Source organism: Aotus nancymaae, unplaced genomic scaffold, assembly GCF_030222135.1.
Source record: "Aotus nancymaae isolate 86718 unplaced genomic scaffold, 86718_ANA_hifiasm-v0.15.2.pri h1tg000028l, whole genome shotgun sequence".
Taxonomy (NCBI): domain Eukaryota; kingdom Metazoa; phylum Chordata; class Mammalia; order Primates; family Aotidae; genus Aotus; species Aotus nancymaae.
In genome coordinates, this window is record NW_026988441.1 from 32,379,550 (window position 1) to 32,406,349 (window position 26,800).

The 26,800-nt window shown below is 52.9% G+C and overlaps 1 protein-coding gene and 2 non-coding genes across 8 annotated transcripts; all 3 read left to right on the forward strand.

Annotated features, from left to right (window-relative positions):
• The first annotated feature begins 2,099 nt into the window (after positions 1-2,099).
• On the forward strand, positions 2,100-25,514 carry TNPO2 (transportin 2). 6 transcript variants are annotated; one of them, XM_012436019.2, is made up of 25 exons: positions 2,100-2,235; positions 3,721-3,832; positions 5,399-5,474; positions 5,558-5,707; positions 11,405-11,511; positions 11,598-11,731; positions 11,813-11,894; positions 11,968-12,090; positions 12,199-12,317; positions 15,112-15,172; positions 15,264-15,429; positions 15,636-15,788; positions 18,837-19,062; positions 19,267-19,438; positions 19,860-19,946; positions 20,029-20,136; positions 20,230-20,388; positions 21,355-21,442; positions 21,630-21,728; positions 22,229-22,324; positions 22,608-22,713; positions 22,905-23,004; positions 23,084-23,158; positions 23,276-23,403; positions 23,485-25,514. In XM_012436019.2, exons 2-24 carry the CDS (start codon positions 3,734-3,736, stop codon positions 23,381-23,383), a joined length of 2,694 nt encoding a protein of 897 aa, XP_012291442.1. In that variant the 5' UTR covers positions 2,100-2,235; positions 3,721-3,733; the 3' UTR covers positions 23,384-23,403; positions 23,485-25,514. The 6 variants fall into 6 exon arrangements, with proteins under 6 accessions (XP_012291442.1, XP_064237861.1, XP_012291443.1 ...); XM_064381791.1 differs by having other exon boundaries at positions 2,101-2,235; positions 22,638-22,713; XM_012436020.2 differs by lacking the exon at positions 2,100-2,235 and adding an exon at positions 2,453-2,578.
• LOC135276873 (small nucleolar RNA SNORD41) lies at positions 19,115-19,184 on the forward strand. The gene has a single exon (XR_010344427.1). It is a non-coding gene; the product is annotated as a small nucleolar RNA SNORD41 (small nucleolar RNA).
• On the forward strand, positions 21,484-21,560 carry LOC135276887 (small nucleolar RNA ZL2). The gene has a single exon (XR_010344441.1). It is a non-coding gene; the product is annotated as a small nucleolar RNA ZL2 (small nucleolar RNA).
• Positions 25,515-26,800: the final 1,286 nt, after the last annotated feature.

Here is a 26,800-nt window from a genome sequence, read left to right on the forward strand (position 1 = left end):
TCACCAGATGGAGAAAGGAAGAAAAAAATTCCGTGATCACACAAGGGCCAACAATGTGGACCACACATGTCACAGGGGCTTGTGCCGAGCCGCTGAAAATTTGCCATATTAAATGAAGGGGGTGAACCTTAACAAATTGTCTCCTGCATCCCAAACTCGCTCCCCATCTGATGCTTATCTGGGGCAGTCTCCAAATTTAACCAGAAAGCTCTTATCGTTCACATCCGCCCCAGGAACCTTGAAATTCAGTCGCAGCTCCCCAATCTCACTCTTCCTTCTGCTCCCCACGCACCTCGGTTAATCTAGAGACCCTCCTCCCAATTTGATTCACAGCCAAATTCTCAAAGCGCGGCGACCCTGGCGCGTGGCAGGACGGGATTTGTAGTTTCAGGGCTTATCGGAGGGTTGGGGCGAGGGAGGCCTTTACGCACGAGTTGGTGGCGGCTTTCTGCACGTGTTTCTCAGCGCAGGTTTCCGTCCAGCGGAACTTGCTACCCCAAAATCCCGACTGCTCCTTTAGGGTGTTTTCCACGATTCTGCGAATGGAGTTAGGCGCCTGCCCACACTTCCCTAACCTGGGAGGCCCCAGTACTTGCTTTTCATGAATGAATGGAGCCCGGACTGACTTTGCCTATCGCAAGTGGGTTGAGAGGGCTGTTCCCTTTCTTTAGGCAGGGGCAAAAATTGACCTGCGCCTTTCTTGAAGGTCAAAAAGTTCCTCAAGGCAGGGATGGATTGTTCTTTGGAATTAGAGACGAAGAAGGATTCATTAAATATTGGCTTAGAGAGGGGGAATACAGTAAAAGAACAGCCTTGAGCCTTGGAGGGTAAAACCACGTTTGTTTGTTTGTTTGTCTGTTTGTCTGTTTGAGACGGAGTCTCGCTCTGTCACCCCGGCTGGAATGCAGTGGTGCAATCTCAGCTAATTGCAACCTCCGCCTCCCGGGTTCAAGCAATTCTCCTGCCTCAGCCCCCTGAGTAGCTGGGATTACAGGCGCGCGCCACCACGCCCAGCTAATTTTTGTATTTTTAGTAGAGACAGGGATTTTACCATGTTGGTCAGGCTGGCCTCGAATTCCTGACATCGTGATCTGCCTGCCTCGGCCTCCCAAAGTGCTGGGATTACAGGCGTGAGCCACCGCTCTCGGCCTAAAACCACGTTTTTAAAGAACAATTTAGTGCTGGCCAGGTCATATTAACTTGGATGATCTCTAATAGCGGGAACCGTTCTTAAACCCATTTGACAAGTAGGGAAACTGAGGCTTCAAGTGTCAAGAGGTTGCCCACTTTGTTATCGGCAGGCCAGGGAGGGGAAACCAGGACGTTCCAGGGTCTCCAGCTCTTTCTCATCTGCTCCTCTCTCAAGAGAAGGAAAAACGGTGCCTTACTGTCTTCAGACATCGCAAGGATCACAAAGATTTCTTTCTTCATGACCCTGCCCTTGCCAGAATTTCCTAGGCTGTTCCACCTCATTCAGCGTCAGGTAGGAAAAGGGATTAGGCCTGGTTCAAAGTTTATTAGTTAATTTCGTTTTATTTAAAAATTTATATCCTTGTGGCTTTTTCATCTCCTTGTAAGAAACTGTCAAACAGTACTGGAAAATAATGCAAAAAGTGGCGGAGGTTTCCGTAGGAACCCAGGTTGTCTCAGGCAGTTACTTTGTCCTGCCTGCTTTCCTTTGTCTCTGGGGTATGAAGATCACGCTCAGCTCTTTCCTTGCGCGCACACAGCGTACTCCTCCCAAGTACCTCTGGATGGGGGAAGGGAGGCACATTTCAATTTTTTGTGGAGGAAGTGACAAGGAGGTAGCTGGTTCTGGCCGAGGGATTCCTGGATCCATGACAGACTTAAAGTCCCTACGCGCTACCAAACTCCTGGCTCCAGCTAAAAGAGCTTGCGGTCAGATCAGCATGAGATGCTGAGAAAACGAGACGTTGGGAGGACCGCCCGGCTAGAGAGGCCAAAGAGGCGGTGACTCTTTCGTCACGTGACCGGGCCCCGTCTCAGCCCGGGTTTCCCCAGTGCCAGGGCACGTGTGAAGGCTGAACCTTCCGATTGGCTCGGCGGGACCAGTTTGAACGGACTACGGGAGCCGCGGCGGCTCACCTGAGGCCGCGTTTTTCTCTTTTTTTTTCTTTTTTTTTTTTTTTAATTCTCTCTCTTTGGCTCCCTCCTTTCGCGCGAGTCTCTGGAGAAGCAGCAGCGCGAGGCGCCGCCGCTGCTGCCCGGGGCCGGGTAAGTGGTCCTCACTTAAAGCCCGACCCTCTTGGCCCCAGCTTGCGTCGACCCCCGCCGGGCACCGGGCCTGCGCCGCGCGCGGCCCGGGCGTCGGGGCCGCGCCCGACCGGGAAAGGCCGGGAACCCGGTTGGGCCCGATCCTGCTGGCAGCGAGAACGGGCCAGGCGGGGGAGGGGGGAACCGAGCCGAGCTTAGGGGGTGGGGCCTCGGAGCCAGGCCAGGTCGGGGCTTCGCGAGAAGAGGGCCAGTGGGGCTGCTGGGGTCGGACTGGAGGGAATCTGATTGGGGGAAGCGTCTGGGGACTGTTTGGGGCCTGATTGGGGGACGTCGCGAGGATCGGGTGTGTGTAGGGGCCTGTTTCGGTGGGTCTTGGTTGGGTCTGACTGGGGGAGGCAGCACTGAAAAGTTGAGCTGGGCTGGGGGAGGGGAGCTTTTGGGGCCCTGACAGGGAGGGGCGTCAGACTTCGGCTTAGAGGGTTTTCCTGGATCTTACTTCGCGGCATCGCTGGGATCCGTTGAGGGGAATGCCCCGGGGGGTGTTCAGCCAGGCCGAACTGGGGGAGGCTGCTAGGATCGGACCAAGGGGTTACCGACTCGAGGTGGTGGGGGCCTCGGTTGAACTTGATTGGGAGAGGCTGCAGATATCGTCAGCAGGAGTTACTGCTGACGGAGGCGGAGGGGGTTTCAGGGAGAGGCTTGGCCAGACCTTATTGGGGAAGGCTACTGGGATCGTCCAGGGGGCTCCTAGAGTAGGTTGGGCGGGCTTGGCCGCCTCTCATTCGAAGAGGCAACGGAGACCTATCGGGGGACTGCTTTGGGCCTCATTAAGGGGAATTGTTAGAATTTGGCTAGGGCACAGAGTGGGGTATCTGGCATCCGCTGAGCTTGAAGGGCCGGGACAGGGGAGGCAGGAGAGATCTGGACGATCGTCTTGGAACGGTGCATCTGGGGAAGCTCATAAATTGTACTAGGGCAGGCGGCTCTGGGATCTGGCAGAGGTTAAGGGCCAGGTTTCTGGAGAAGGGGACTCTTCAGGGACTGTGCCTGCACCTAAGAGACCACGGGGGCCGGGGCGCTATCACGGTCTGGGGCGGGGCCCCTGGATGTGGAGGCGGTTGGGCCCTCGCCCAGCCGCTGCGAGGGAGGCGGAAGCCTTCGGGCTCAGAGTCGGGGTCGGCGGCATGGGCCACCCTGGGACGAGGGCTCTTCGCTGGGTCCCATGAGGATCCGCCGGGCCCCACCGCCGCCGCCTGTAGTTCGCTTCCACATCCCCCCTCCCGCGCTCCCAATCCCGCGACTGCGCGGCCGAGGATGGCGCAGCTGGCGGGGACCCCGCACTTTGGCGGGCGTGGATCGAAGGCCTCTGCCTGTCCGCCGAGGGCGTTCCCGTCGTCATGCGGCCACCGCGGCCTCAGGGGCTCCACCTGGGTCTCACACGGAGCCCCAGAGACCCAGCGCTGACCCCGGCCCCTACCCCCGCAGCTTGCCTTGCGCCATGGACTGGCAGCCAGACGAGCAGGGCCTGCAGCAGGTCCTGCAGCTGCTCAAAGACTCACAGTCGCCCAACACAGCCACTCAGCGCATCGTGCAGGATGTATCCTTCCTTCCTTCTGGGGCTGGGGGAACCGGGTAGATGTCTTCAGTTTCTGAAGGCCAGAGGGAGAAAGAGAGGGACTGACTCCCTCAGTCCCTAGATTTTTTCTGCTGTGGGGAGGATCTGCCCTGGACAGAGAAGAATTAGAATTCCTGGGTCCCATTTCCAGAGCTCCGGGGATTGTTATCGAAAATGATGAAAATTCCTAATGTTCATTGAACACTAACATCTATTCCATTAACTATTAAGGTAGGACCTGGCCCAACGGGGTGGCTCAAGCCTGTAATCAGAGCGCTTTGGGAGTCTGAGGCAGGTAGATCGCTTGAACCCAGGAGTTTGAGACCGGCCTGGGCAACATATTGAGACCCTGTCTCCACAAAAAAATACAAAAATTAGTTGGGTGTGGTGGCATGTCCCAGGGGATGTTCCCTACCCTACTTTGTAGGCTGAGGTGGGAGGATGGCTAGAGGCCAGGAACTGGAGGTTGCAGTGAGCTGAGAGTGTGCCACTGTACTCCAGCCAGCCTGGGCAACAGAGCCAGACCCTGTCTCAAAAAAAAGATAAATAGGCTTGGCGCGGTGACTCATGCCTGTAATCCCAGCACTTTGGGAGACCTAGGCAGGCGGATCACCTGAGGTTGGGAGTTTGACACCAGCCTTACGAACATGGTGAAACCCCGTCTCTAGTAAAAATACAAAATTAGCCTGGCATGGTGGTTTGCACCTGTAATCCTAGCTACTCGGGAGGCTGAGGCAGGAGAATTGCTTGAACCCAGGAGGCAGAGGTTGCGGTGAGCCGAGATCATGCCATTGCACTCCAGCCTGGGCAACAAGAGCAAAACTCCATCTCAAAAAAAAAAAAAAGATATATAAAGATAAAAATTTTAAATCTTGTCCAGGTGCGGTGGCTCACACCTGTAATCCCAGCACTTTGGGAGGCCGAGTCGGGCAGAACACCTGAGATCAGGAGTTTGAGACCAGCCTGACCAACATGGAGAAACCCTGTCTCTACTAAAAATACAAAAATTAAGCCAGGCATGGTGGCGAGTGCCTATAATCCAAGCTAATCTGGAGGCTGAAACAGGAGAATCGTTTGAACCTGGGAGGCGGAGGTTGTAGTGAGCTGAGATCATGACCTTGCACTCCAGCCTGGGTGACAAAGCAAGACTATTGCAAAAAAGAAAATTAAATCTATAAACCGTGAGCATGACTCACCCTAAAATATGGATTCCCTCTTTTTTTAAAAACAAAATAAAACAAAAAAGCACGGCCTGCTAGTTAGGAGAGCTGACTAGCAGCTGCCACTTTAAGTGGAGTGGGATTCTCCTTTCCTCTCCTGCTCTGGCTGGGTCTTCAGGAGTGGATGGGAAACTCAGATATTCCACCCAACTCCTTGTATGAATTTGATGTTTCTGAGGTACTCTGTGGGCTTATTAGGGGCTTGATGAGCGGGATCCCCCAGGAGCTGGCAGCCTGGTCCCAGTGGTCAGAGATGGTGTCAAGTACATAGTGAGGGGCCTGGCCTGGGGAAGGCCTCTGTCTTCCAAGTCCCTTAACAGCCTGGCAGAAACTCAAACAACTCAACCAGTTTCCTGACTTCAACAACTACCTGATTTTCGTCCTGACCAGACTCAAGTCAGAAGGTACGCCCTCTGCTCCCTTCCATGCAATCGGGACCCTGCTTCCTCCCCCGTGGGCCCCTGAACCTTAGCCTTCCTCCTCCCAGATGAGCCAACACGCTCTCTCAGTGGCCTCATCCTCAAGAACAATGTGAAGGCGCACTATCAGAGCTTTCCACCCCCTGTGGCGGACTTCATCAAACAGGAATGTCTCAACAACATTGGCGATGCTTCCTCGCTCATCCGAGCCACCATTGGTGAGAGGGGCAGGGGGGGTTGGCCTTTGAGGACACACTGAAATCTCACTCTCAGCTAAGAGTCTTCTCAGCATGTTAAGTTACTGCTTCATGGAATGCTCCAGCACCCTATATGGTAGTACTATTACTATTTGACAGATGAGGAAACTGAGGCACTCAGCTATTAAGGGACCTGCCTGGGTAAGCAGCAGAATAGCTGAGGCAGTGCAGGGCCATGCTCTGGAACCACTCCCTTCTGAAATAGTCCTTCTTGCCTCTCAGATAGTCATGCAACATGTAGAGTTTTGAGTTAGGCCCTGGGCTGAGTGCTGAGGGTATAGCAGTTAAAATATGCAGGTATGGCCGGGCGCTGTGGCTCATGCCTGTAATCCCAACACTTTGGGTGGCTGAGGTGAGTGGATCACAATGTCAGGAGTTCGGGACCAGCCTGAGCAACATGGCGAAACCCCGTCTCTATTAAAGATTCAGAAATTAGCTGAGTGTGGTGGCGGATGCCTAGAATCCCAGCTACTTGGGAGGCTAAGGCAGGAGAATTGCTTGAACCTGGGAGGCAGAGGATGCAGTGAGCCTAGATCATGCCACTGCACTCCAGCATGGGCAACAGAGCAAGACTCTGTCTCCAGAAAAAAAAAAATGGTATTTATGTTTCAGGTGTAACATGAATTAGGTTTTCAGTAGAACCTTTTCTGACTCCTGGAAGGTGGTCTGAGTAAGTTACAGAAAGATGACTAAGAATTGGCTGGGCGCGGTGGCTCGCACCTGTAATCCCAGCACTTTGGGAGGCTGAGGCAGGTGGATCACCTGAGGTTGAGTTCGAGACCAGCCTGGCCAACATGGTGAAACCCGTCTCTACTTAAAATACAAAAAAATTAGCTGGTTGTGGTGGTAAATGTCTATAATCCCAGCTACCCAGGAGGCTGAGGCAGGAGGAGAATCACTTGAACCTGGGAGGTGGAGGTTGCAGTGAGCCTTGAACTAGCTATTGCATTCCAGCCTAGGCAACAAGAGTGAAACTCTGTCACACACACAAAAATTAACTGAAGCAATTTTACCTTAATTATTAATAAATATTTATTTATTTTGCTACTAATAAGTATTAACACTACTGATTGTTACTAACTTAAGTTTTTTTTTGTTTTTGTTGTTGTTTGAGACTGAATCTCGCTGTCACCCAGGCTAGAGTGCAGTGGCATGATCTTGGCTCACTGCATCCTCTGCCTTCCAGGTTTAAGCGAGTCTCCTGCCTCAGGCTTCCGAGTAGCTGGGACCACAGGCATGCGCCACCATGCTCAGCTAGTTTTTATGTATTTTTAGTAGAGATGGGGTTTAGTCATGGTGGCCAGGCTAGTCTTGAACTCTTGACCTCAAGTGATCCGCCTGCCTGGGCCTCCCAAATTGGTGGGATTACAGGTATGAGCCACTGCACCCTGCTGAACTTACATTTTTTTCCTTAAATTTATATCAAATTTAGGCAGGTCACAGTGGCTCATGCCTGTAATTCTAGCACTTTGGGAGGCTGAGGCGGGTAGATCACCTGACGTCAGGAGTTTGAGACCAGCCTGGCCAACATGGCAAAACCCTGTCTCTACTAAAAATGGAAAAGTTTAGCCGGGCATGGTGGTGGGGGCCTGTAATCCCAGCTACTCAGGAGGCTGAGGTAGGAGAATCGCTTGAACCCAGGAAGTAGAGGTTTCAGTGAGCCAAAATCGTGCCACTGCACTCCAGCCTGAACGATGGAGCTAGACTCCATCTCAAAAAAAAGACAAAAACAAAAACTACATCAACTTAAAAAGATTGCTTCTAGGCTGGTCACAGTGGCATATGCCTATAGTCTCAGCTATTTGGGAGGCTGAGGTGGGACTGTCACTTGAGCCCAGGAGTTTGAGACCTGTCTAGGCAACATAGCAAGATCCCATCTCTACAAAAAATAAAAATTAGCTGGTCGTGGTGGTGTGCACCTGTGGTCCCAACTACTCAGATGGTTGAGGCAGGAGGATCACTTGAGCTCGGGAGGTCGAGGCTTCAGTGAGCTGTGATCACACCACTGCATTCCAGCCTGGGTGACAGACAGCAAGACCCTGTCTCAAAAAATAATTAGTTGACTGGGTGCAGTGGCTCACACCTGTGGTCTTAGCACTTTGGGAGGCCGAGGTGGGCAGATCGTCTGAGGTCAGGAGTTTGAGACCAGCCTGGCCAACATGGCAAAACCCTGTCTCTACTAAAAATAGAAAAATTTAGCTGGGTGTGGTGGCGGGGTCCTGTAATCCCAGCTACTTAGGAGACTAAGGCAGGAGAATTGCTTGAACCCTGGAGGCAGAGGTTGCAGTGAGCCAAGACTGTGCCACTGCACCCCAGCTAGGGCAACAGAGCAAGACTGCTTCTCAAAAAAAATGTGACTTTTGGCTGGGCATGGTGGTTCGAGTCTGTAATCCCAGCACTTTGGGAAGGCGGATCACTTGAGGTCAGGAGTTGGAGACCAGCCTGGTCTACGTGGTGAAACCCCATCTCTGCTAAAAATATAAAAAATTAGGCCGAGTGCAGTGGCTCACACCTGTAATACTAGCACTTCGGGAGGCCGAGGTGGGCGGATCACAAGGTCAGGAGATTGAGACCATCCTGGCCAACGTGGTGAAACCCCGTCTTATTTATAAAAAATATGTGTGTGTGTGTGTGTGTGTGTGTGTGTGTGTGTGTGTGTGTGTGTAATTAGCTAGGAGTGGTGGTGGGCACCTGTAATCCCAACTACTCAGGAGGCTGAGGCAGGAGATTGGCTTGAGCCTGGGAGGCGGAAGTTGCAGTGAGCCAAGACTGTGCCACTGCACTCCAGCCTGGGTGACAGAGTGAGATTCCATCTCAAGAAAAGAGTCACTTTTAGTCCCGCAAAAACCCCCTCCCTGGCCACCAGAAGGATCTGGACTTTCTGAGCTCATTTTAGGTGACAGGCTCTGGGCTAAATCATTGAAACTTCCTGATAATCAGGCCGGGCGCTCACGTCTATAATCCCAGCTGCTTGGGAGGCTGAGGCGGGTGGATCACCTGAGGTCAGGAGTTTGAGACCAGCCTGGCCAACATGGCAAAACTCCATCTCTACTAAAAGTACAAAAATTCACTGGACATGGTGATGTGCGCCTGTAATCCCAGCTGCTCTGGAGGCTGAGGCTTGAGGATCACCCGAACCCCAGAGGTGGAGGTTGCGGTGAGCCAAGATTGTGCCACTGCACTCTGGCCTGGATGACAGAGTGAGACTCGTCTCAAAAAAAAAAAAGAAAGAAAGAAACTTACTGCTAACCTTAGGAGGCTGGTTTTCTTGATCTCTTCTGAGGGCTGAAAGTACTGAGGCACAGATAATGAGGTGATGTGGCTGAGCCGAAGTTACACAGTACTCAGTGGGTACCTACCCACTGCAGGGAGCACCTTTTTGCCGTTTAGTTTCCACCTTTGGGAAACATTGCCATCTCCTGGCAGCAAATGCCTTTTCTGCACTTGACAGAATCCATCTCTGTCACCAGATTTGTGCACTGCTCTGCCCTGGCACCTCAGAAGCTTTCTGTATGTAACTCCTAGATGGCTAATAGGCAGTACAAGCTGTCCCTGCCACCTTCTTGCCCTCACCTCCTTTTCTCTCCCCTCCTCCCAGTCTCTGCCCAGCCCCAGTGGCTCCTCACTCGTCTCTTAGCGCACCATGCCTGTCCTCACCCCAGGCCTTTGCACCGTAGAGTCCCCTGCCTGAGATGCCCTTTCCCAGGAACCTGGATGATTCCTCCTGCACCTCCTTCACCTTCAGGTCTTGGTTCAGATATCAAGATGTCACCTTAACGAGGCCTGCTCTGGCCACCCAATCTAAAGTTGCTACCTTCACCTACAGTCCTTTCTCACCATCTTTTCTGCTGTGTTTCCCTTCTTAGTCCTTGGCATGAGGCCCCTCTCAGTTCTTTTTTTTTTTTTTTTTTTTTTTTTTGACACAGGGTCTTGCTCCATCCCAGGCTGGAGTGCAGTGGCACAATCTTCACTTCAAATGATTCTCCTGCCTCAGCCTCTCGAGTAGCTGGGATTACTGGTGTCCCCCACCATACCCGGCTAGTTTTTGTATTTCTAGTAGAGATGGGGTTTCGCCATGTTGGCCAGTCTTGTCTCGAACTCCTGACCCACCCACCTTGGCTCCCAAAGTGCTGGGATTACAGGTGTGAGCCACTGTGCCCATCCTTTCCCAGTTTTTTGGCTAATTTTTTACTTCATGGCTTGCTTCCCACTCCCAAGGGTGGGGGTTTTGTGTTTTGCTCTGTGCTGCGCCTCAGGACCTGGAACGGAGTTGGCTCACAGTAAGGCTCAGGGTGCTTACTGAGTCAAAGAGTACCCTTTCTACCTATGTCATGGGCAGGAGCAGTCGCTCATGCCTGTAATTCCAGTGGTTTTAGAGGCTGAGGCAGGAGAATTGCTTGAGGCCAGGAGTTTTAGGCCATCCTTGGGGAACGTAGCGAGATCCCATCGCTACAAAGATTTTAAAAAATTAATTGGGTGGTTGGCTGGCTGTGGTGGCACGCACCTGTAATCCCAGCACTTTGGGAGGCCGAGGCGGGCGGATCACAAGGTCAAGACCATCCTGGCCAAGATGGTGATACCCCGTCTCTGCTAAAAATATAAAAATTAGCTAGGCGTGCTGGCAAGTGCCTGTAATCCCAGCTACTCAGGAGGCTGAGGCAAGAAAATTGCTTGAACCGGGGAGGTGGAGGTTGCAGTGAGCCAAGATCGTGCCACTGCACTCCAGAGTGAGACTCTGTCTCAAAAAAAAATTAGTCGGGTGATACTTGGGAACGGTGGCTGACGCCTGTAATCCCAGCACTTTGGGCAGCCGAGGCAGGTGGATCACCTGAGGTTGGGAGTTCAAGACCAGCCTACCAACATGGAGAAACCCTGTCTCTACTAAAAAATACAAAAAAGTTAACTGGGTGTGGTGGCACATGCCTGTAATCCCAGCTACTTGGGAGGCTGAGACAGGAGAATTGCTTGAACTCTGGAGGTGGCGGTTGTGGTAAGCCAAGATCGCCCCACTGCATTCTAGCCTGGGCAACAAGAGCGAAACCCCGTCTCAAAAAAAACAAAACAACAACAAAAAAACAGGTTCAGTGGCTCACACCTGTAATCCTAGCACTTTGGGAGTCTGAGGCGGGTGGACCGCCAGGTCAGGAGATTGAGACCATCCTGGCTAACATGATGAAACTCCGTCTCTACTAAAAATACAAAAAATGAGCCGGTGTGGTGGCACTTGCCTGTAGTCCCAGCTACTCGGTAGGCTGAGGCAGGAGAATTGCTTGAATCTCAGAGGTGAAAGTTGCGTTGAGCCAAGATTGTGCCATTGCACTCTAGCCTGGGTGACAGAGTGAGGCTTCATGTCAAAAAAAAAATTAGTTGGGCATGGTGGCATGTGCCTGCAGCCCCAGCTACTCAGGAGGTTGAGGTGGGAAGATGGCTTGAGGCCAGGAGTTTGAGGCTGCTGTGAACTGTGATTATGCCACAGCACTCTAGCCTGGGCAACAGAACAAACTCTTATCTCTTAAAAAAAAAAAAACGAGAGAGGGCTGTATAGGGCATACGTGGGCTACGGGACAGAAAGGCAGCTCTGGGGGTGCCCAGTGGGAGAGGGAGGTGCTGGGCAGCCCCCGCCCAGCCTCAGGCAGCATCCTTTCCCGGCCACCCCAGGCATTCTCATCACCACCATCGCTTCCAAGGGTGAGCTGCAGATGTGGCCCGAGCTGCTGCCTCAGCTGTGCAGCCTGCTCAACTCGGAGGATTACAACACTTGTGAGGTAGGTGAGAAGCCATGGATGGCCAGAGGGGGTATGGGGGGCCTGGACCACCACCCACTTTTGTCTCTCTGTCCCTCTGCACTCAGGGAGCCTTTGGAGCCCTGCAGAAGATCTGCGAAGACTCATCAGAGCTTCTGGACAGCGATGCCCTCAACAGGCCCCTCAACATCATGATCCCCAAGTTCCTACAGTTCTTCAAGCACTGCAGTCCCAAGATCCGGTGGGTACAGCTTCCTGGGGGCTTCCAGGGAGCCTGGAGTGGGCAGGGTCAGGGGTGACCCCTGTGTCTGCTCCCCACCAGGTCCCACGCCATCGCCTGTGTGAACCAGTTCATCATGGACCGGGCCCAGGCGCTGATGGACAATATCGACACCTTCATTGAGGTGGGCCGTTGGGCTGGGGGTGGGCAGGGCGAGGATCCAGGACCCCTACAGCTGACCCTGTTCCTCCCTGCAGCACCTATTTGCCCTGGCCGTAGACGATGACCCTGAGGTGCGGAAGAATGTGTGCCGCGCCCTGGTGATGCTTCTGGAAGTGCGGATCGACCGGCTCATCCCCCACATGCACAGCATCATCCAGGTGTGCATGCTCAAGGCCAGCCCAGACAGGCAGGCAGGGGGCTGGTGGCAGGGGTCAGGGAGCCACCCCCAGCCAGGCCAGGCCTCAGCCTATCCCCCCCGCTTACAGTACATGCTGCAGAGGACCCAGGACCATGATGAGAACGTTGCCCTTGAGGCCTGTGAGTTCTGGCTGACGCTGGCCGAGCAGCCCATCTGCAAGGAAGTCCTGGCCTCCCATCTGGTCCAGTGAGTGCTGCTGCCCACTGTCCCACCCCAGCTTTGACCCCTTGCTATGCCTCTGCCTTCCCTTCTGGTCAGCTACTGTGCTTCTCTCAGTCCACATCCTCGTCAGTTTACATTCAGCGTATATTTATGTGAGTGGTAAGAATGCTACTTTTTTTTTTGTTTGAGACGGAATCTGGCTCTGTCACCAGGCTGGAGTGCATTGGCACTCTCTCGGCTCACTGCAACCTCTGCCTCCCGGATTCAAGTGATTCTCCTGCCTCAGGCTCCCAAATAGCTGGGATGACTGGCGCACGCCACCATGTCCAGCTAATTTTTGTATTTTCAGTAGAGTTGGGGGTTTCACCATGTTAGCCAGGATGGTCTCGATATTGTGACCTCATGATCTGCCCACCTCAGCCTTTCAAAGTGCTGGGATTACAGGTGTGAGATACTGCACCCAGCCAAGAATCCCACTTTTCAAAGATTTAAAAATTAAGTAACTGGTAGGTGGAAAGAAATGAAAAATCAACAAAGGCTTTAGGTATGGCTGGATCCAGGTGCTCAACGGATATGAAAGGTGTCTGTGTGGTCTCAGATCTGATTGCCTTCTGTTGGCTTCATTCTCGGGCACAACTTTCCCTCTGGGTAGTGCTGTGTAGCCTTCTGTGCCCTTCCAGCGTAGGAACTTCAGAGTAAGGAAATTTTTGACCAGTGTTTCCAACAAAAGTCTTAAAACTGGCACTCCTTGACAAACTTGGACTGGCCTCTCTCCAAATCATTTTTTTGCCTTTTTATTTTGAGACAAGGTTTTGCTCTGTCATCCAGGCTGGAGTGTAGTGGTATAATTATGGCTCACTGCAGCCTTGACCTACCAAGCTGAAGCAATCCTCCCAGGCTGAAGCAATCCTACCACCTCAGCCTCCCCAGTAGCTAGGACTACAGGCAGATCCCACCATACCCAGCGAATCTTTTCTAAGTTTTATTAGAGATGAGGTCTTGCTAAGTTGCCCAGGCTGGTCTCAAACTCCTGGTCTCAAGCAGTCACCCTGTCTTGGTCTCCCAAAGTGTTGGGATTATAGGTGTGAGCCACTGCACCTAGCCCCCAAGTCATTATTATTTTATTTATTTATTTATTTATTTTGAGACGAAGTCTTGCTCTGTTGCCCAGGCTGGAGTGCAGTGGTGCGATCTTGGCTCACTGCAACCTCCACCTCCCAGGTTCAAGCGATTCACCTGTCTCAGCCTCCGGAGTAGCTGGGATTACAGATGTGTGCCATGACACCAGGCTAATTTTTTTATTTTTTAAATTTTATTTATTTATTATTTTTACTAATTTTTTTATTTTTAGTAGAGACGCAGTTTCACCATATTGGCCAGGCTGGTCTTGAACAATCCTGACCTCGTGATCTGCCCGCCTTGGCCTCCCAAAGTGTTGGGAGTACAGATGTGAGCCACTGCGCCCAGCATGCCCAGCTAATTTTTGTATTTTTAATTTATTTATTTATTATTCATTAGAGGCGAGGTCTCAGTGTATTGTTTGGGCTGGTCTCAAACTCATGGGCTCAGGTAATCCTCCTGCATTGGCCTCCCAAAGTGCTAGAATGACAGGTATGAACCACTGTGCCTGGCCCCAAATTATTGTAACAGTCTAGGGCTGGGCAGACAGCTCCTGGGGAATGATGAGGCCTTGATGAGCAGGTCATTAAAGCTCTGTCACTTCCAACTCTGGGCTGCAGCTGAGGGGCCAGCTGCCTGGTCTGTTTGCTCCCCTACCCAGGCTAGTTTGGCCCTACTTAGGAAAGTGGCCAGGGATAGGACTGCACATCCCTGCCTTAATGTTGTGCTAGGGACCAGGCACTATACCAAGATTTTCAGTGTATTCAGTGGTCTGTAATTCACTGAGTGGCCAGGTCTGGGTCAAGAGCTTTCCTACAGGCTGAGTGCCATGGTGGCTTACACCTGTAATCTTAGTGCTTTGGGAGGCTGAGGCAGGAGGATTGCATGAGCCCAGGAGTTGAGGCTGTAGTGAGCTGTGATTGCACCACTGCACTCTAGCCTGGGTGACAAAGTGAGACCCTGTTTCTTTTTCTTTTTTTTTTTTTTTTTTTGAGATGGAGTTTCGCTCGTTACCCAGGCTGGAGTGCAATGGCGCGATCTCGGCTCACCGCAACCTCCGCCTCCTGGCTTCAGGCAATTCTCCTGCCTCAGCCTCCTGTGTAGCTGGGATTACAGGCACACGCCACCATGCCCAGCTAATTTTTTGTATTAGTAGAGACGGGGTTTCACCATGTTTACCAGGATGGTCTCGATCTCTTGACCTCGTGATCCACCTGCCTCGGCCTCCCAAAGTGCTGGGATTACAGGCTTGAGCCACTGCGCCCGGCGAGACCCTGTTTCTTTTTTTTTTTTTTTAAAGATGGGGTTTCACCATGTTGGTGAGGCTGGTCTTGAACTCCCGACCTCAGGTGATCTGCCCACCTTGGCCTCCAAAGTGCTTGGATTACAGGCGTGAGCCACCGCGCCTGGCCAACCCTGTTTCTTTATTTAAAAAAAAAAAAAAAAAAGTCTGTTTGTGGAGCCAGGAGTGGTATCATTTCTGTCCTAATGGTAGCAGCTAAGACTAGGTTCTGATAGTTCCCCAGAGGGAAATGGATTGATGTACACCTAGTAGTATCGTCGTGTTCTGCAGGGTCTGCTCTGTGGCTGATTGGTGGGCTAGTGACCTGTCGGCATGTTTGTCTCCTTCCCAAGCTGTGCCTCCCCCCACCCTTCACCACAGCCCCTGCATCCCCTTGAACAGCCCCTCTCCCTGCAGGTTGATCCCTATCTTGGTAAATGGGATGAAGTACTCAGAAATTGACATCATCCTGCTCAAGGTCAGGCAGGGCTCACCCAGCATGGGTGGGCATGGGCATGGGTGTCGTGGCTGGGGTCCCCGAAGTACTTAACGGTCTGCCTGTCCCCCAGGGGGATGTGGAGGAGGATGAGGCCGTCCCCGACAGTGAGCAGGACATCAAGCCACGCTTCCACAAGTCACGCACGGTCACACTGCCCCACGAGGCTGAGCGGCCCGATGGCTCTGAGGACGCAGAGGATGACGATGATGATGATGCTCTGTCTGACTGGAATTTGAGTGTGTGCCCCTGCCTAGGGGTGGGGATGAGGTGGCAAGCCCTGGACTCCCTCTTGGGAGGTGGTTAGAAGCTGATGTAGAAGTTGATTAGAAGTTGATCGTGAAGATTCTGATCATGATCTCTGATCCTGAGAGTGAAGTCAACGAGGGTTGGCCAACCGCCTGAGGGGCCGCACTGAGCCTCCCCAATGTCTCCCCCTCCCCAGGGAAGTGCTCAGCGGCTGCACTGGATGTCCTCGCCAATGTCTTCCGGGAGGAACTGCTGCCCCACCTACTCCCGCTACTCAAAGGCCTCCTCTTCCACCCCGAGTGGGTGGTCAAGGAGTCGGGCATCCTGGTGCTGGGCGCCATTGCTGAGGGTGAGTGTGCCTGATCTCTGAGCCCCATGCTGGCATGAGACAGTGGGGCTGGCCCATGGTACCTGCCACGCCATGGCTGAGTTCTCCCTGGAGGCCTGTTCACCTTCCTCCAAACAGCTCTGAGATCTCAATTCTCCCCTTGGTTTTTGGGCCTGAAAAGAACCCCTGGAACCCCACAATGCAAGGTCTCTTGTTCATTCTCACAGGCAGGCAATTCTTTCGTGTTGTAAGCATAATTATAGCAACAACGATAGTAACAGCAGGCGTAGCTGCATGCCTGCCCCGTGCGCTTATGGGCACAAACGTCCTGGGCCCTCACCACCACCTGATGAGGTGGGTGTTGGATCCTAGTTTCAAAGATGGGGAAACAGGTAAAGAAAGATTGATGCCCCTTCTTTCTTTTTTTTGAGATGGAGTCTTGCTCTTGTTGCCCAGGCTGGAGTGCAATGGCGCGATCTCGGCTCACTGCAACCTCCGCCTTTCCTTTCAGCCTCCCCAGTAGCTGGGATTATAGGCATGCGTCACCATGCCTAGCTAATTTTGTATTTTTAGTAGAGACAGGTTTCTCCATGCTGGTCAGGCTAGTCTTGAACTCCAGACCTCGGGTGATCTGCCCACCTCAGCCTCCCAAAGTGCTGGGATTACAGGCATGAACCATTGCACCTGGCCTTGATGTCACTTCTTTACAGTCACCCAGGGTGCGCCTGGGCCTTAAACCTCTTCCTGGCTGCCAGGCTGTCCTGCTAGAATTAGTAGTAACCCGTGGTAGGTGGTGTTTCATCAAATTCAAACTAGTGTCCTGTAATTCGTGGGGCTTTTCATCCCGATGGTATATAAAACTTGTTACAGGAGAGCTCTGTGAGTCTGTTAGAGGCATGACATACCATTGCCTCAGCATCCAGACCTGTGCAAAAAAATTTCAGACATGGTAGCAAAAACCCTCAACCTGGAAAGCTTTCAAAATTTGTCCAAAGTTTGTCTAGTTACAGTGGTGTATGCCTGTAATTAATCCCAGCTACTCAGGAGGCTGAAGCAGGACGATTGCTTTAGCCCAGGAGTCTGAGACCAGTCTGCGTCACATAGGGAGACCCTGTACAAAATAATTTTTCAAAAAAGCCAGGTGTGGTGGCTCGTGCCTGCAATTCTAGCACTTTGGGTGGCTGAGGCAGGCGGATCGTTTGAGCCTAGGTGTTCAAGACCAGCCTGGGAATTACAGTGAGACCTCATAATTACAACAGAAAAAAAAAACTGTTAAAATTAGCCAGCATGATGGTGTGTGACTGTGGTCCCAGATATTTAGGAGGCTGAGGTTGGTGGGAGGTTGAGGCCGCAGTGAGCCATGATTGCGCCACTGTATTCCAGCATGAGGAAACACAGTGACACCCTGTCTCAAAAAAAAACTGTCTAAGGAAATGTTTCCACATGTAATATGTGTTTAATGTATCTCATATTTCATGTTAATAGGTTATATATTACGCCACACGTGTGCATATGTTAATATATTAATGTGTTTAATGTATCTCATATTTCATGTTAATAGGTTATATATTACGCCACACGTGTGCATATGTTAATATATTAATAGATTACATTAGCTATATTACTTTTTTTTATTTTGAGATGGAGTCTCACACTCTTATTGCCCAGACCGGAGAACAATGGCGCTATCTCAGCTCACTGCAACCTCTGCCTCCCAGGTTGAAGCGATTCTCCTGCCTTAGCCTCCCCAGTAGCTGGAATTACAGGCACCCGCCACTATGCCTGGCTAATATTTTTATATTTTCAGTAGAGACGGGGTTTCACCATGTTGGCCAGGCTGGTCTTGAACTCCTGGCCTCAGGTGATCCCCCTGTCTCAGCCTCCCAAAATGCTGGGATTACAGGTGTGAGCCACTGCACCTGGCCTGTGTTATATGTTGGTGGTAAAAAGATCTATAGGAGTTGAGCCCAAACTGGTAAACATAGATCTTGTGTCTTGGGATGTGCTATTATCTTTATTCTCTTCAAATAAAAGCACAGTGTTTGTGATCTTAAAAAAAAATTAAAAAAAGAGGCAGGGGTTGCGTATGGTGGCTCAAGCACTCTAGGAGGCCGAGGCAGGTGGATCACCTGAGGTCAGGAGTTAAAAAGACCAGCCTGGCCAACATGGTGAAACCCTGTCTCTACTAAAAAAAAGAAAAATTAGCCAAGCATGGTGGCCCTCACCTGTAATCCTAGCTACTCGGCAGACTGAGGCACGAGAATTGCTTGAACCTGAGAGGCAGAGGTTGCGGTGGGCTGAGATTGCACCACTGCACTCCTCCCTGGGGGACAGAGGGAGACTCTGTCTCAAAGAAAACATTAAAAAATTTAAAAATTAAACAAAAATAAAGAGAAATAGGAAAATCACAAATGGCTGGGCACCTGTAATTGCAGCACTTTGGGAGGCTGAGGCAGGTGGATCACGTGAGGTCAGGAATTCAAGACCAGTCAGTCTGACCAACGTGGCGAAACCCAGTCTCTACTAAAAATACAAAAATTAGCTGGGCATGGTGGCAGGCGCCTGTAATCCCAGCTATTTGGGAGGTTGAGGCAGGAAAATCACTTGAACCCGGGAGGCAGAGGTTGCAGTGAGCCGAGATCATGCCATTGCACTCTAGCCTGGGTGACAGAGTGAGACTCCATCTCAAAAAAAAAAAAAAAGAAAGGAAAAGAAAAATCACAAACATCTAAGAAGGGTTTCAAATGCAAAGTGCCTTCCTTCCATCTGGGTCACTGCTGCCCCATAAAGTCCCACTCACTATGTAACGGAGCCAAATTTGAATTAATGCATGACCAGATAAGATAACACGGGGCTCTGGGATGAGACGCTTCTGCTGTTTCCCCTCCTGCACCTGCCTTTCACTGGCTCTGTGAAATGTGTTCTGGGCCAGTGATTTAACCTCCAAGTCTCAGTACCCTGTATGTTGTGTGCAGCTGACTCTTTCTCTCCATAGGGTGGGTGTGGCTGGGCCCAGCTTACTCCTGGGACCCAGTCAAACTGCCCCCTCCTGTCTCCCTTTCCTTATAGGCTGCATGCAGGGCATGGTGCCCTACCTGCCCGAGCTGATCCCGCACCTGATCCAGTGCCTGTCAGACAAGAAGGCCTTGGTCCGCTCCATCGCCTGCTGGACGCTGAGCCGCTACGCCCACTGGGTGGTCAGCCAGCCGCCCGACATGCACCTCAAGCCCCTGATGACAGAGCTGCTCAAACGCATCCTGGATGGCAACAAGAGGGTGCAAGAGGCAGCCTGCAGGTGACCCTGGACCCTTGGTCCCGCAGCCCCCACTCTCCCCCAGGCCACCCTCTGGGAAGTGATGACACCTATGACTGTTGATGTGGCACTGATTTCTCTCATATTCGTACTGGCTGATCCTGAGTTGCCCTCCCCCACTGTCCATGGCCCAGTGCCACCTGCCGTCGTCCACTGAGCCCCCTGCCTCGTCCTTCCTCCCACCAGTGCTTTTGCCACCCTGGAGGAAGAGGCCTGCACGGAGCTGGTGCCCTACCTCAGCTACATCCTGGATACCCTCGTCTTTGCCTTTGGCAAATACCAGCACAAGAACCTGCTCATCCTCTACGACGCCATCGGCACCCTGGCCGACTCTGTAGGCCACCACCTCAACCAGCCGGTGAGACCCCAGAGCGGCTCCCGCCTCCCGATCCCCATGCCCCTGGGCGTCCAGTGACCTGGTGGCAACCCCGTGTTGCATGCCAGGGACATGGCCGTGAGCTCAACAGGCAGACAGACCCAGCCCCACCCTCGCCCTGCTCCCAGTCTAGTGGGGGAGACAGACAGTTGTGAGACAGCATGGTAAGTGCTGTGCTTCGGGAACCAGGAGGCGGTGACCCAGGATCCCAGGGGTGTAGGGTGTGGAGGGCAGTGCTTGCACAGGGGAGAAGAATGAAAGCCTTGAGGTCTGGCCGGATGGCAGGCCTTGCACAGCCCCCTGAGCCACAGCGAGGCACCCAGGCCTCATCACTGGGGCAATAGGTGCCTGAGTCACAGTCTGCCACCCTGACCCAGGGAGTGCCAATTTCCTGCTTCCCCAGGAATACATCCAGAAGCTGATGCCCCCACTGATCCAGAAATGGAATGAACTCAAGGATGAAGACAAGGACCTCTTCCCCCTGCTGGAGGTGGGTGGGCTCCTGCCCTTCTCCTGAAGCCCATCCCGTCTGCCCCACCTGAGTTCTCCCCACCTGCCTTTCTCCCTGCCAGTGTCTGTCATCGGTGGCCACTGCTCTGCAGAGTGGCTTCCTGCCTTACTGTGAGCCCGTCTACCAGCGCTGTGTCACCCTGGTGCAGAAGACACTGGCTCAGGCCATGGTGAGCACCCCCAGGCCCGTCACCTGTGCTTCTGCATCGGCCTGCCCCAGGCCCGCTCCACTCACCCATGCCCCTGACCCCATCTGTGTCTAGATGTACACCCAGCACCCCGAGCAGTATGAGGCTCCTGACAAGGACTTCATGATTGTGGCTCTGGATCTGCTCAGTGGCCTGGCTGAGGGCCTGGGTGGTCATGTGGAGCAGCTGGTGGCCCGCAGCAACATCATGACACTACTGTTCCAGTGCATGCAGGTGAGTGGGAACATGGACAGTGGTGATACGCAGCAGCCTGCATGGGCTGCCTCTGGCGGGGACTCAGGGCCTGGTTGTGCCAAAGGAAGTCAGGGAAAAGGGGCCGGGACCATTCTAATTATTTAAAAAAGTGATCCTGAAGGCCGAGGCAGGAGGATTGCTTGAGCCCAGTAGTTTGAGACCAGCCTTGGCAACATAGTGAGACCCAGTTCTATTAAAAAAAAAAAAATAGTAACTGGGATTACAGGTGTCTGCCACCATGCCCAGCTAATTTTTGTATTTTTTAGCAGAGACAGGGTTTCACCATGTTGGTCAGGCTGGTCTCAAACCCCTGACCTCAAGTGATCCGCCCACCTTGGCCTCTCAAAGTGCTGGGATTACAGGCTTGAGCCACTGCACCTGCCCCCCACCCCCCTTTTTTTTTTTTGAGACAGAGTCTCACTCCGTCACCCAGGCAGGAGTGCAATGGTGCTATTTTGGCTCATTGCAACCTTTGCCTCCCAGGTTCAAGTAATTCTCCTGCCTCAGCCTCTCAGAAATCTGGGACTACAGGTGTGCCACCATGCCTGGCTAATTTTTTTGTATTTTTAGTAAAGATGGGTTTTTGCCATGTTGGCCAGGCTGGTCTCAAACTCCTGACCTCTAATGATCTGCCTGCCTTGGCCTCCCAAAGTGCTGGGATTATGGGCGTGAGTCATTGTGCCCGGCCCTATCAGTATATCAGTTTATATCAACCACTTGCACATCTGTGGATTTTGATATCTACAGGGACTTGGGAAAGAATCCCCCATGGACACTGAGGGATGACTGTTGGGGCACTGCCATCTCGCGTTTGCAGATATGGGCTGGATGCTAGGAACAGCTGGGAGCCCTAGCACTGGAAAGTGGCAGAGGGACTGTGCCCTCTCAGCTGTCCTGGTTGGGAGGAGGGGAGCCCAGCCACAGTGATCTTTCTTGAATCCCCAGGACTCAATGCCCGAGGTCCGGCAGAGCTCCTTTGCCCTCTTGGGAGACCTCACCAAAGCCTGCTTTATCCACGTCAAGCCCTGTATCGGTACGCCACTTGCCTTGTTCCTAGCCCATGACCTTAGCCCTGGCCTCAAGTGATGGAGAGGAATGCCCAGGGAGGACTGTGACCAAATTGGGATGTATTCGTACTGTCTGATGAGGCCTGCTGGACTAGGTCCTGCAGCTTACCCTGGCTGTCCCTCCCGCTCAGCATCCCTGTTTCTCCCCACCAGCCGAGTTCATGCCCATTTTGGGCACCAACCTGAACCCAGAGTTCATCTCAGTCTGCAACAACGCCACCTGGGCCATTGGTGAAATCTGCATGCAGATGGGTGAGTGCCCTGCAAGTGGCAACAGGCCCCTCCCTTTTGGCCTGTTCTCAAACTGGGGGCGGGAGCATAGCTCTGACTGACAGCTCCCTTCAAGGGAAGTCTCTGATTGAGGGGTCATCAGAGGTGGAGCCAGGCAGAAAGGCCATTTGTGATTGGCTTCTCCAAAGAAAAGGGACAGGAGGGCTGTTCCTATTGTACTGTTTTGTGTAGTTGGGTAAAAGACTCATTTGGATTGGTTGGGTGACTTGGGCTTCTTTTCCTTTGACTTGGGCAGCCTAAGGTGAGAACACGCTGCCCAAGTCAAAGGAAAAGAAGCCCAAGGGTCTGGGTCTGGTTGGCCAGGCATTCTGGGTGGGGATGAGCCAGAGAAGGTCTTTAGTTCCCTTACTGGTAGTGGTTGGCCAGTCTCTGGCTGGAACTGGGCTGAATGACGGGGGCGGCCCCCTGGCCCCCAGTGGGTGGAGGAGGCTCTGCAGGGCCCTGATTGAGTGCTCCCCTAGGGGCAGAGATGCAGCCTTATGTGCAGATGGTCCTCAACAACCTGGTGGAAATCATTAATCGACCCAATACACCCAAGACACTGCTGGAAAACACAGGTGGGCACCCAGCCTGGCTGCTGCTTGTAAGAAAGGAAGGGAAAAAGGGAGGAAGGGAGGAAGGTGGGTGCAGAGAGACCTGGGAAGAGACTCAGGAAAGAAAGATAGATGCAGAGAGATATGGGAAGAGACTCAGGTGGGTTGGGAAGGACCCCTGGCTGCGCCAAGCCTGGGTGACCAGGCTGGCTGGCGGAGCCCTTCCCTTGGGGCCCATGGGGCGGGGCTCGGTGCCTCCCGCCAGAGGCCCCGCCACGTACTGTCCCGGGGCCGCTCGGGGTTGCAGGTCGCCTGATGAGTCCCTCTGCCATTCCAGCCATTACCATCGGCCGCTTGGGCTACGTGTGCCCCCAGGAGGTGGCACCCATGCTGCAGCAGTTCATCCGGCCTTGGTGTGTGTCTGCGTGTCGAGCCTGACCCCCTCCCTCGACTGCACTCCCAGCCCCATCTGCCTACTGACTCCCTGTCCCGCCCCACCCATAGATGCCTGTCCCAGGCCCACTCAGTGATCCCCAGTGACCCAGACCTCCACAGATGCATGCCCTGCCTGCCCTCTGACCTCTAGCTGCTCACATTCTCACAGGTGCACGTCCCTCAGGAACATCAGGGACAACGAGGAGAAGGACTCAGCCTTCCGTGGCATCTGCATGATGATCGGTGTCAACCCGGGGGGCGTTGTGCAGGTTGGGGCAGCTGGGCTCTGAGGGCAGGTGCGGGTGCTGGGCTTGGGCGGCCCCTCACCTGGGATCCGTCACGTTTCAGGACTTTATTTTCTTCTGCGATGCTGTAGCCTCCTGGGTGAGCCCGAAGGATGACCTTCGGGACATGTTTTATAAGGTGAGGCTCTGACTGCAGGCAGGGAGGAGGCCCTCTGGTAACAATGGGGTTTGTGGGGATGGGGGAAGAGGCGCCTCTTCTACTCCTGCCTGCCCCTCACCACCACCCTCCCCACAGATTCTCCACGGTTTCAAAGACCAAGTTGGGGAAGATAACTGGCAGCAGTTCTCTGAGCAATTCCCGCCACTGCTCAAGGAGAGGCTGGCGGCCTTCTACGGGGTCTAGGCGATCATGGAGACTACCAGGTGAGGAGGCCGCAGCTGGCGGGCCAGCACTGTCTTGGGGCTGAAAGGTCCCAGGCCATGACCTCCCTCCTCCCCCTGCAGGTTTCTGTCTGCGTCGTCGTCAGAGGGATTACTGGGGAGCGTGCTGCATCCAGAAGTTGCTGTGCCCTGGTTGAGGGGGGTTAGGGAGGAGTGAGTGGGACTCAAATCCAGATGCCTTCCCCGTCCGTCTGTCCACCTGCCCTGCTGGCAGGTGGGTGGGGCCACCATGCTCATCCTACACACGGGGAGGGGGGGACTTCTGGTGGGCAAGGGCCCCTGGGCTCTAATGGGGTCATCTCCGGCAGCCCACCTGGGCCAGCTACATGGGAGGGAGGAATCTACACAGCTGACCAAATCCAGCTTCGGATGAGGTGAGGGAGGAGCAGGTCGGGAGGGGGGCCCTTGTAGGGACGCGTACACTCACACAGACACACGTGGCCACACGCATGTGCGGGTGCCATAACCGGCGAGGCTGGGCCAGCCGCTCCACCATTTTCCCGACTGCATGGAGACAGTAGAATTAGTGAACCCCTGAGTTAACCCGTAAGGCCTTCCGTGTAACCTGCATCTAGAGTTTAAGAAGCTTCTGCTGTTTTGCCGGAATTGGCGGTGACTGGGGAGGGCTGGGTGGGTGGGGGGCCTCAGGCGGGATCCCGGGCGGGGGGAGGAGGATGGTGACCTTAGGGGGTCGCCCTGTCAGCACGCACACGCTTGGGACCCGCTCCACACACTCCCTGCCAGCTTTGTCAGCTGGTGTGTCTCCGTCCTTGTCCTAGCCCAGCTTGCAGGGTGGGGACCACTGGAGTGGCTGGGACTGGCCAGAGGAGGTCACCCTTTCTCCTTCCTGTGTGCTCCAGTCAGTGGCTTTTGAAGATGCTGGGCTGGGACCTTTTTCCTGAAGAGAGCTGGGTGCAGCCAGAGCTACCGGCACCTACCCCCAGCCTCTCTCTAAGCAGCTTCAGGGACAGTCCGTTTCTCTGTGCTTCTGAAAGCCCCCTTCTCATGTTGTGGGCCTGAGTTTTAACTTAAGGGCCTGGGCAGGGGCATTTGATTGATGATGACAGAGGACAAAGGTTTATGCTTTGCCAACAAGAAGGAAAACCAAGGCTTGGTGGAAGGAAAAGGTGGTGTGTCCCCTGTTCCCCACCCCATCTCCCTGGGACTTCCTGCTCACTGTATCCAGTGAGCCCACAGATCCTACTAGACTGGGTCAGCAATTCTAGAAAACCTTCCTAAATAGTCTGGGGACATGGTCAAGGTGGGAGGGGCTCCCCTAGAAAGGGAGGGGGGTGTAGTTACTTCCCAGTTGACCAGAAAACTGGGCTCTGCAGACCCCCTTAGCATTTTTTCTCATTTTTTTCCTTTCCTGCTTTCAACTTTTGGGGGCCCCTTGTGTTTTGGGGTTTGACTGGAGTCTCACATCCTGGGGCCTGCTCCATCCATCTCTCCTGGGCCCCAGACCCCGTCCATCCTAGCCCTGTCTTACCATAGTCAGGGCCAGGCCCTGCCTCTATTCCAGGGGGCACTCAGTGCACATTCCATAAATTAGCTGGGTGTTCCTGCACGCCCACCCCATGAAACTCGAGCAGGTCTCTGGAAGCCATTTGTTTAAAAAAAAAAAAAAAAAAAAAAAAAAAGTTTTAAAAATACCTTTTAATTTTCTGGTAATTCCAGTTTTTTGGAGCATCCTCTGCTGGGTCTTGGGGTGTGTGGATGGACTGGCAGTCTGATGGGATTGGTAACCCCTCTCTACTCAAGATGGGGGCCTCCAAACGCCTTCAGGGAAGGGGAGCCTGGTTCTTCTTGTTTTCCTTTCCTTTTTTTTTTTTTTTTAACTATTTAATTTTTTAATTTATTTTTGGTTATTTTTTGCACAATGAAGTTTCAGCTTCTCAACCTTCTCCCCTACCCAGGGCTGTGGACCCACACTGGCCTTGAGCCACAGTCTCTCTTTCCCTCCTCACCCTCTTCCCTCTGCGGGCTCCCGGGTCTGTCCATTTGTTACTGTGCTGTGCTGGGGATTGGCGCCGAGGTGGCGTGAGATTCCACTTGTGTAGAACTTTGTTGAGTAAAGATCAGTTTCTTGTGAACCCCTTAGTCTGTGGCTTCCTGTGTCCTTGGCTTTGGTAGTGAAGAAATGTCGGGGGCAGCCAGGATGCTTGAGAGTGGGAAGATAGATGAATGTGAAAGATGGAAGGTTAAATTTGTGACATACATGAAATGTGCAGCTCATTCTCTGGGACATCAGCTTAAGGGTGAGCCATTAGTGTCACAGCCCAGGTTCAAGTTGCCCCTCTGCCATACTGTAAACTGAGTGGGTCAGGGGTGAGGCCTTGCCACACTTTTACCAGCTGACCCTGGGTCAAGATTTTTGTAGAAGGCTCAGCCCAGCCCCAGGCCTGAGAGAAATTTATTTATTTATTTTTATTTTTTTGAGATGGAGTCTCACTCTGTCCCCCAGGCTGGAGTGCAGTGGCGTGATCTCAGCTCACTGTAACTTCCACCTCCTGGGTTCAAGCAATTCTCTACCTCAGCCTCCCGAGTAGCTGGGATTACAGGTGCCTGCCACCACATCCAGCTGATTTTTTTTTTTTTTTTTTTTTTTTAAGGCCAGGCTGGTCTTGAACTCTTGACCTCATAATCCACCCACCTCAGCCTCCCAAAATGCTGTGATTACAGGAGTTAGCTACTGCACCCGGCCTGGGAAATTATTAATATGAGTTACAATTACTCAGGCAAATGAGAAGTTGTTCTAGCAGTGGGAAGAAACAATCTTCAGAATAAAATCTTTTTATTTTGAGACCAGGTCTTCCTCTGCCACCCAGGCTGGAGTGCAGCCTCAGCGTCCCTGGGTCAAGCAATCCTCCCAATTCAGCTACCCAAGTACCTGGGACTACAGGTGCATGCCACCATGCTGGTTAATTTTTTTAAAAATTTTTTGGAGACGGAGTCTCACTCTTGCCCAGGCTGGAGTGCAATGGCTCCATCTCAGCTCACTGCAACCTCCGCCCCACCTGGGGTTCAAGCGATTCTCTTGCCTCAGCCTCCCCAAGTAGCTGAAATTACAGGTGCCTATCACTACACCCAGCTAATTTTTGTAGTTTTTGTTATGGAGGGGTGTCTCGCTATGTTGCTGAGGCTGGTCTTGAACTCCTGGGCTCAAGCAATCCACCTGCTTCAGCCTCCCAAAGTGCTGGGATTACAGGTGTGGACCACTGCCACCTGCCAGAATAAAATCTTACTGCAACCTTGGTATGGCCCAAAGATCAACTGGGAAAATTAAAAAATGTTGACACATGGCTGGTCCCAGTGCAGTGATGTTTACAACTAATTGATCACAACCAATTACAGATTTCTTTGTTCCTTCTCCACTCCC

Excerpts from the sequence above, each read along its gene's own strand:
- TNPO2 (XM_064381792.1), top strand. The coding sequence starts at position 3,734 with ATGGACTGGCAGCCAGACGAGCAGGGCCTGCAGCAGGTCCTGCAGCTG. Across the intron at positions 19,947-20,028 it reads ACCTCTTCCCCCTGCTGGAG|TGTCTGTCATCGGTGGCCAC; the intron begins GTGGGTGGGCTC and ends TCTCCCTGCCAG. Across the intron at positions 23,159-23,275 it reads TTCGGGACATGTTTTATAAG|ATTCTCCACGGTTTCAAAGA; the intron begins GTGAGGCTCTGA and ends CCCTCCCCACAG.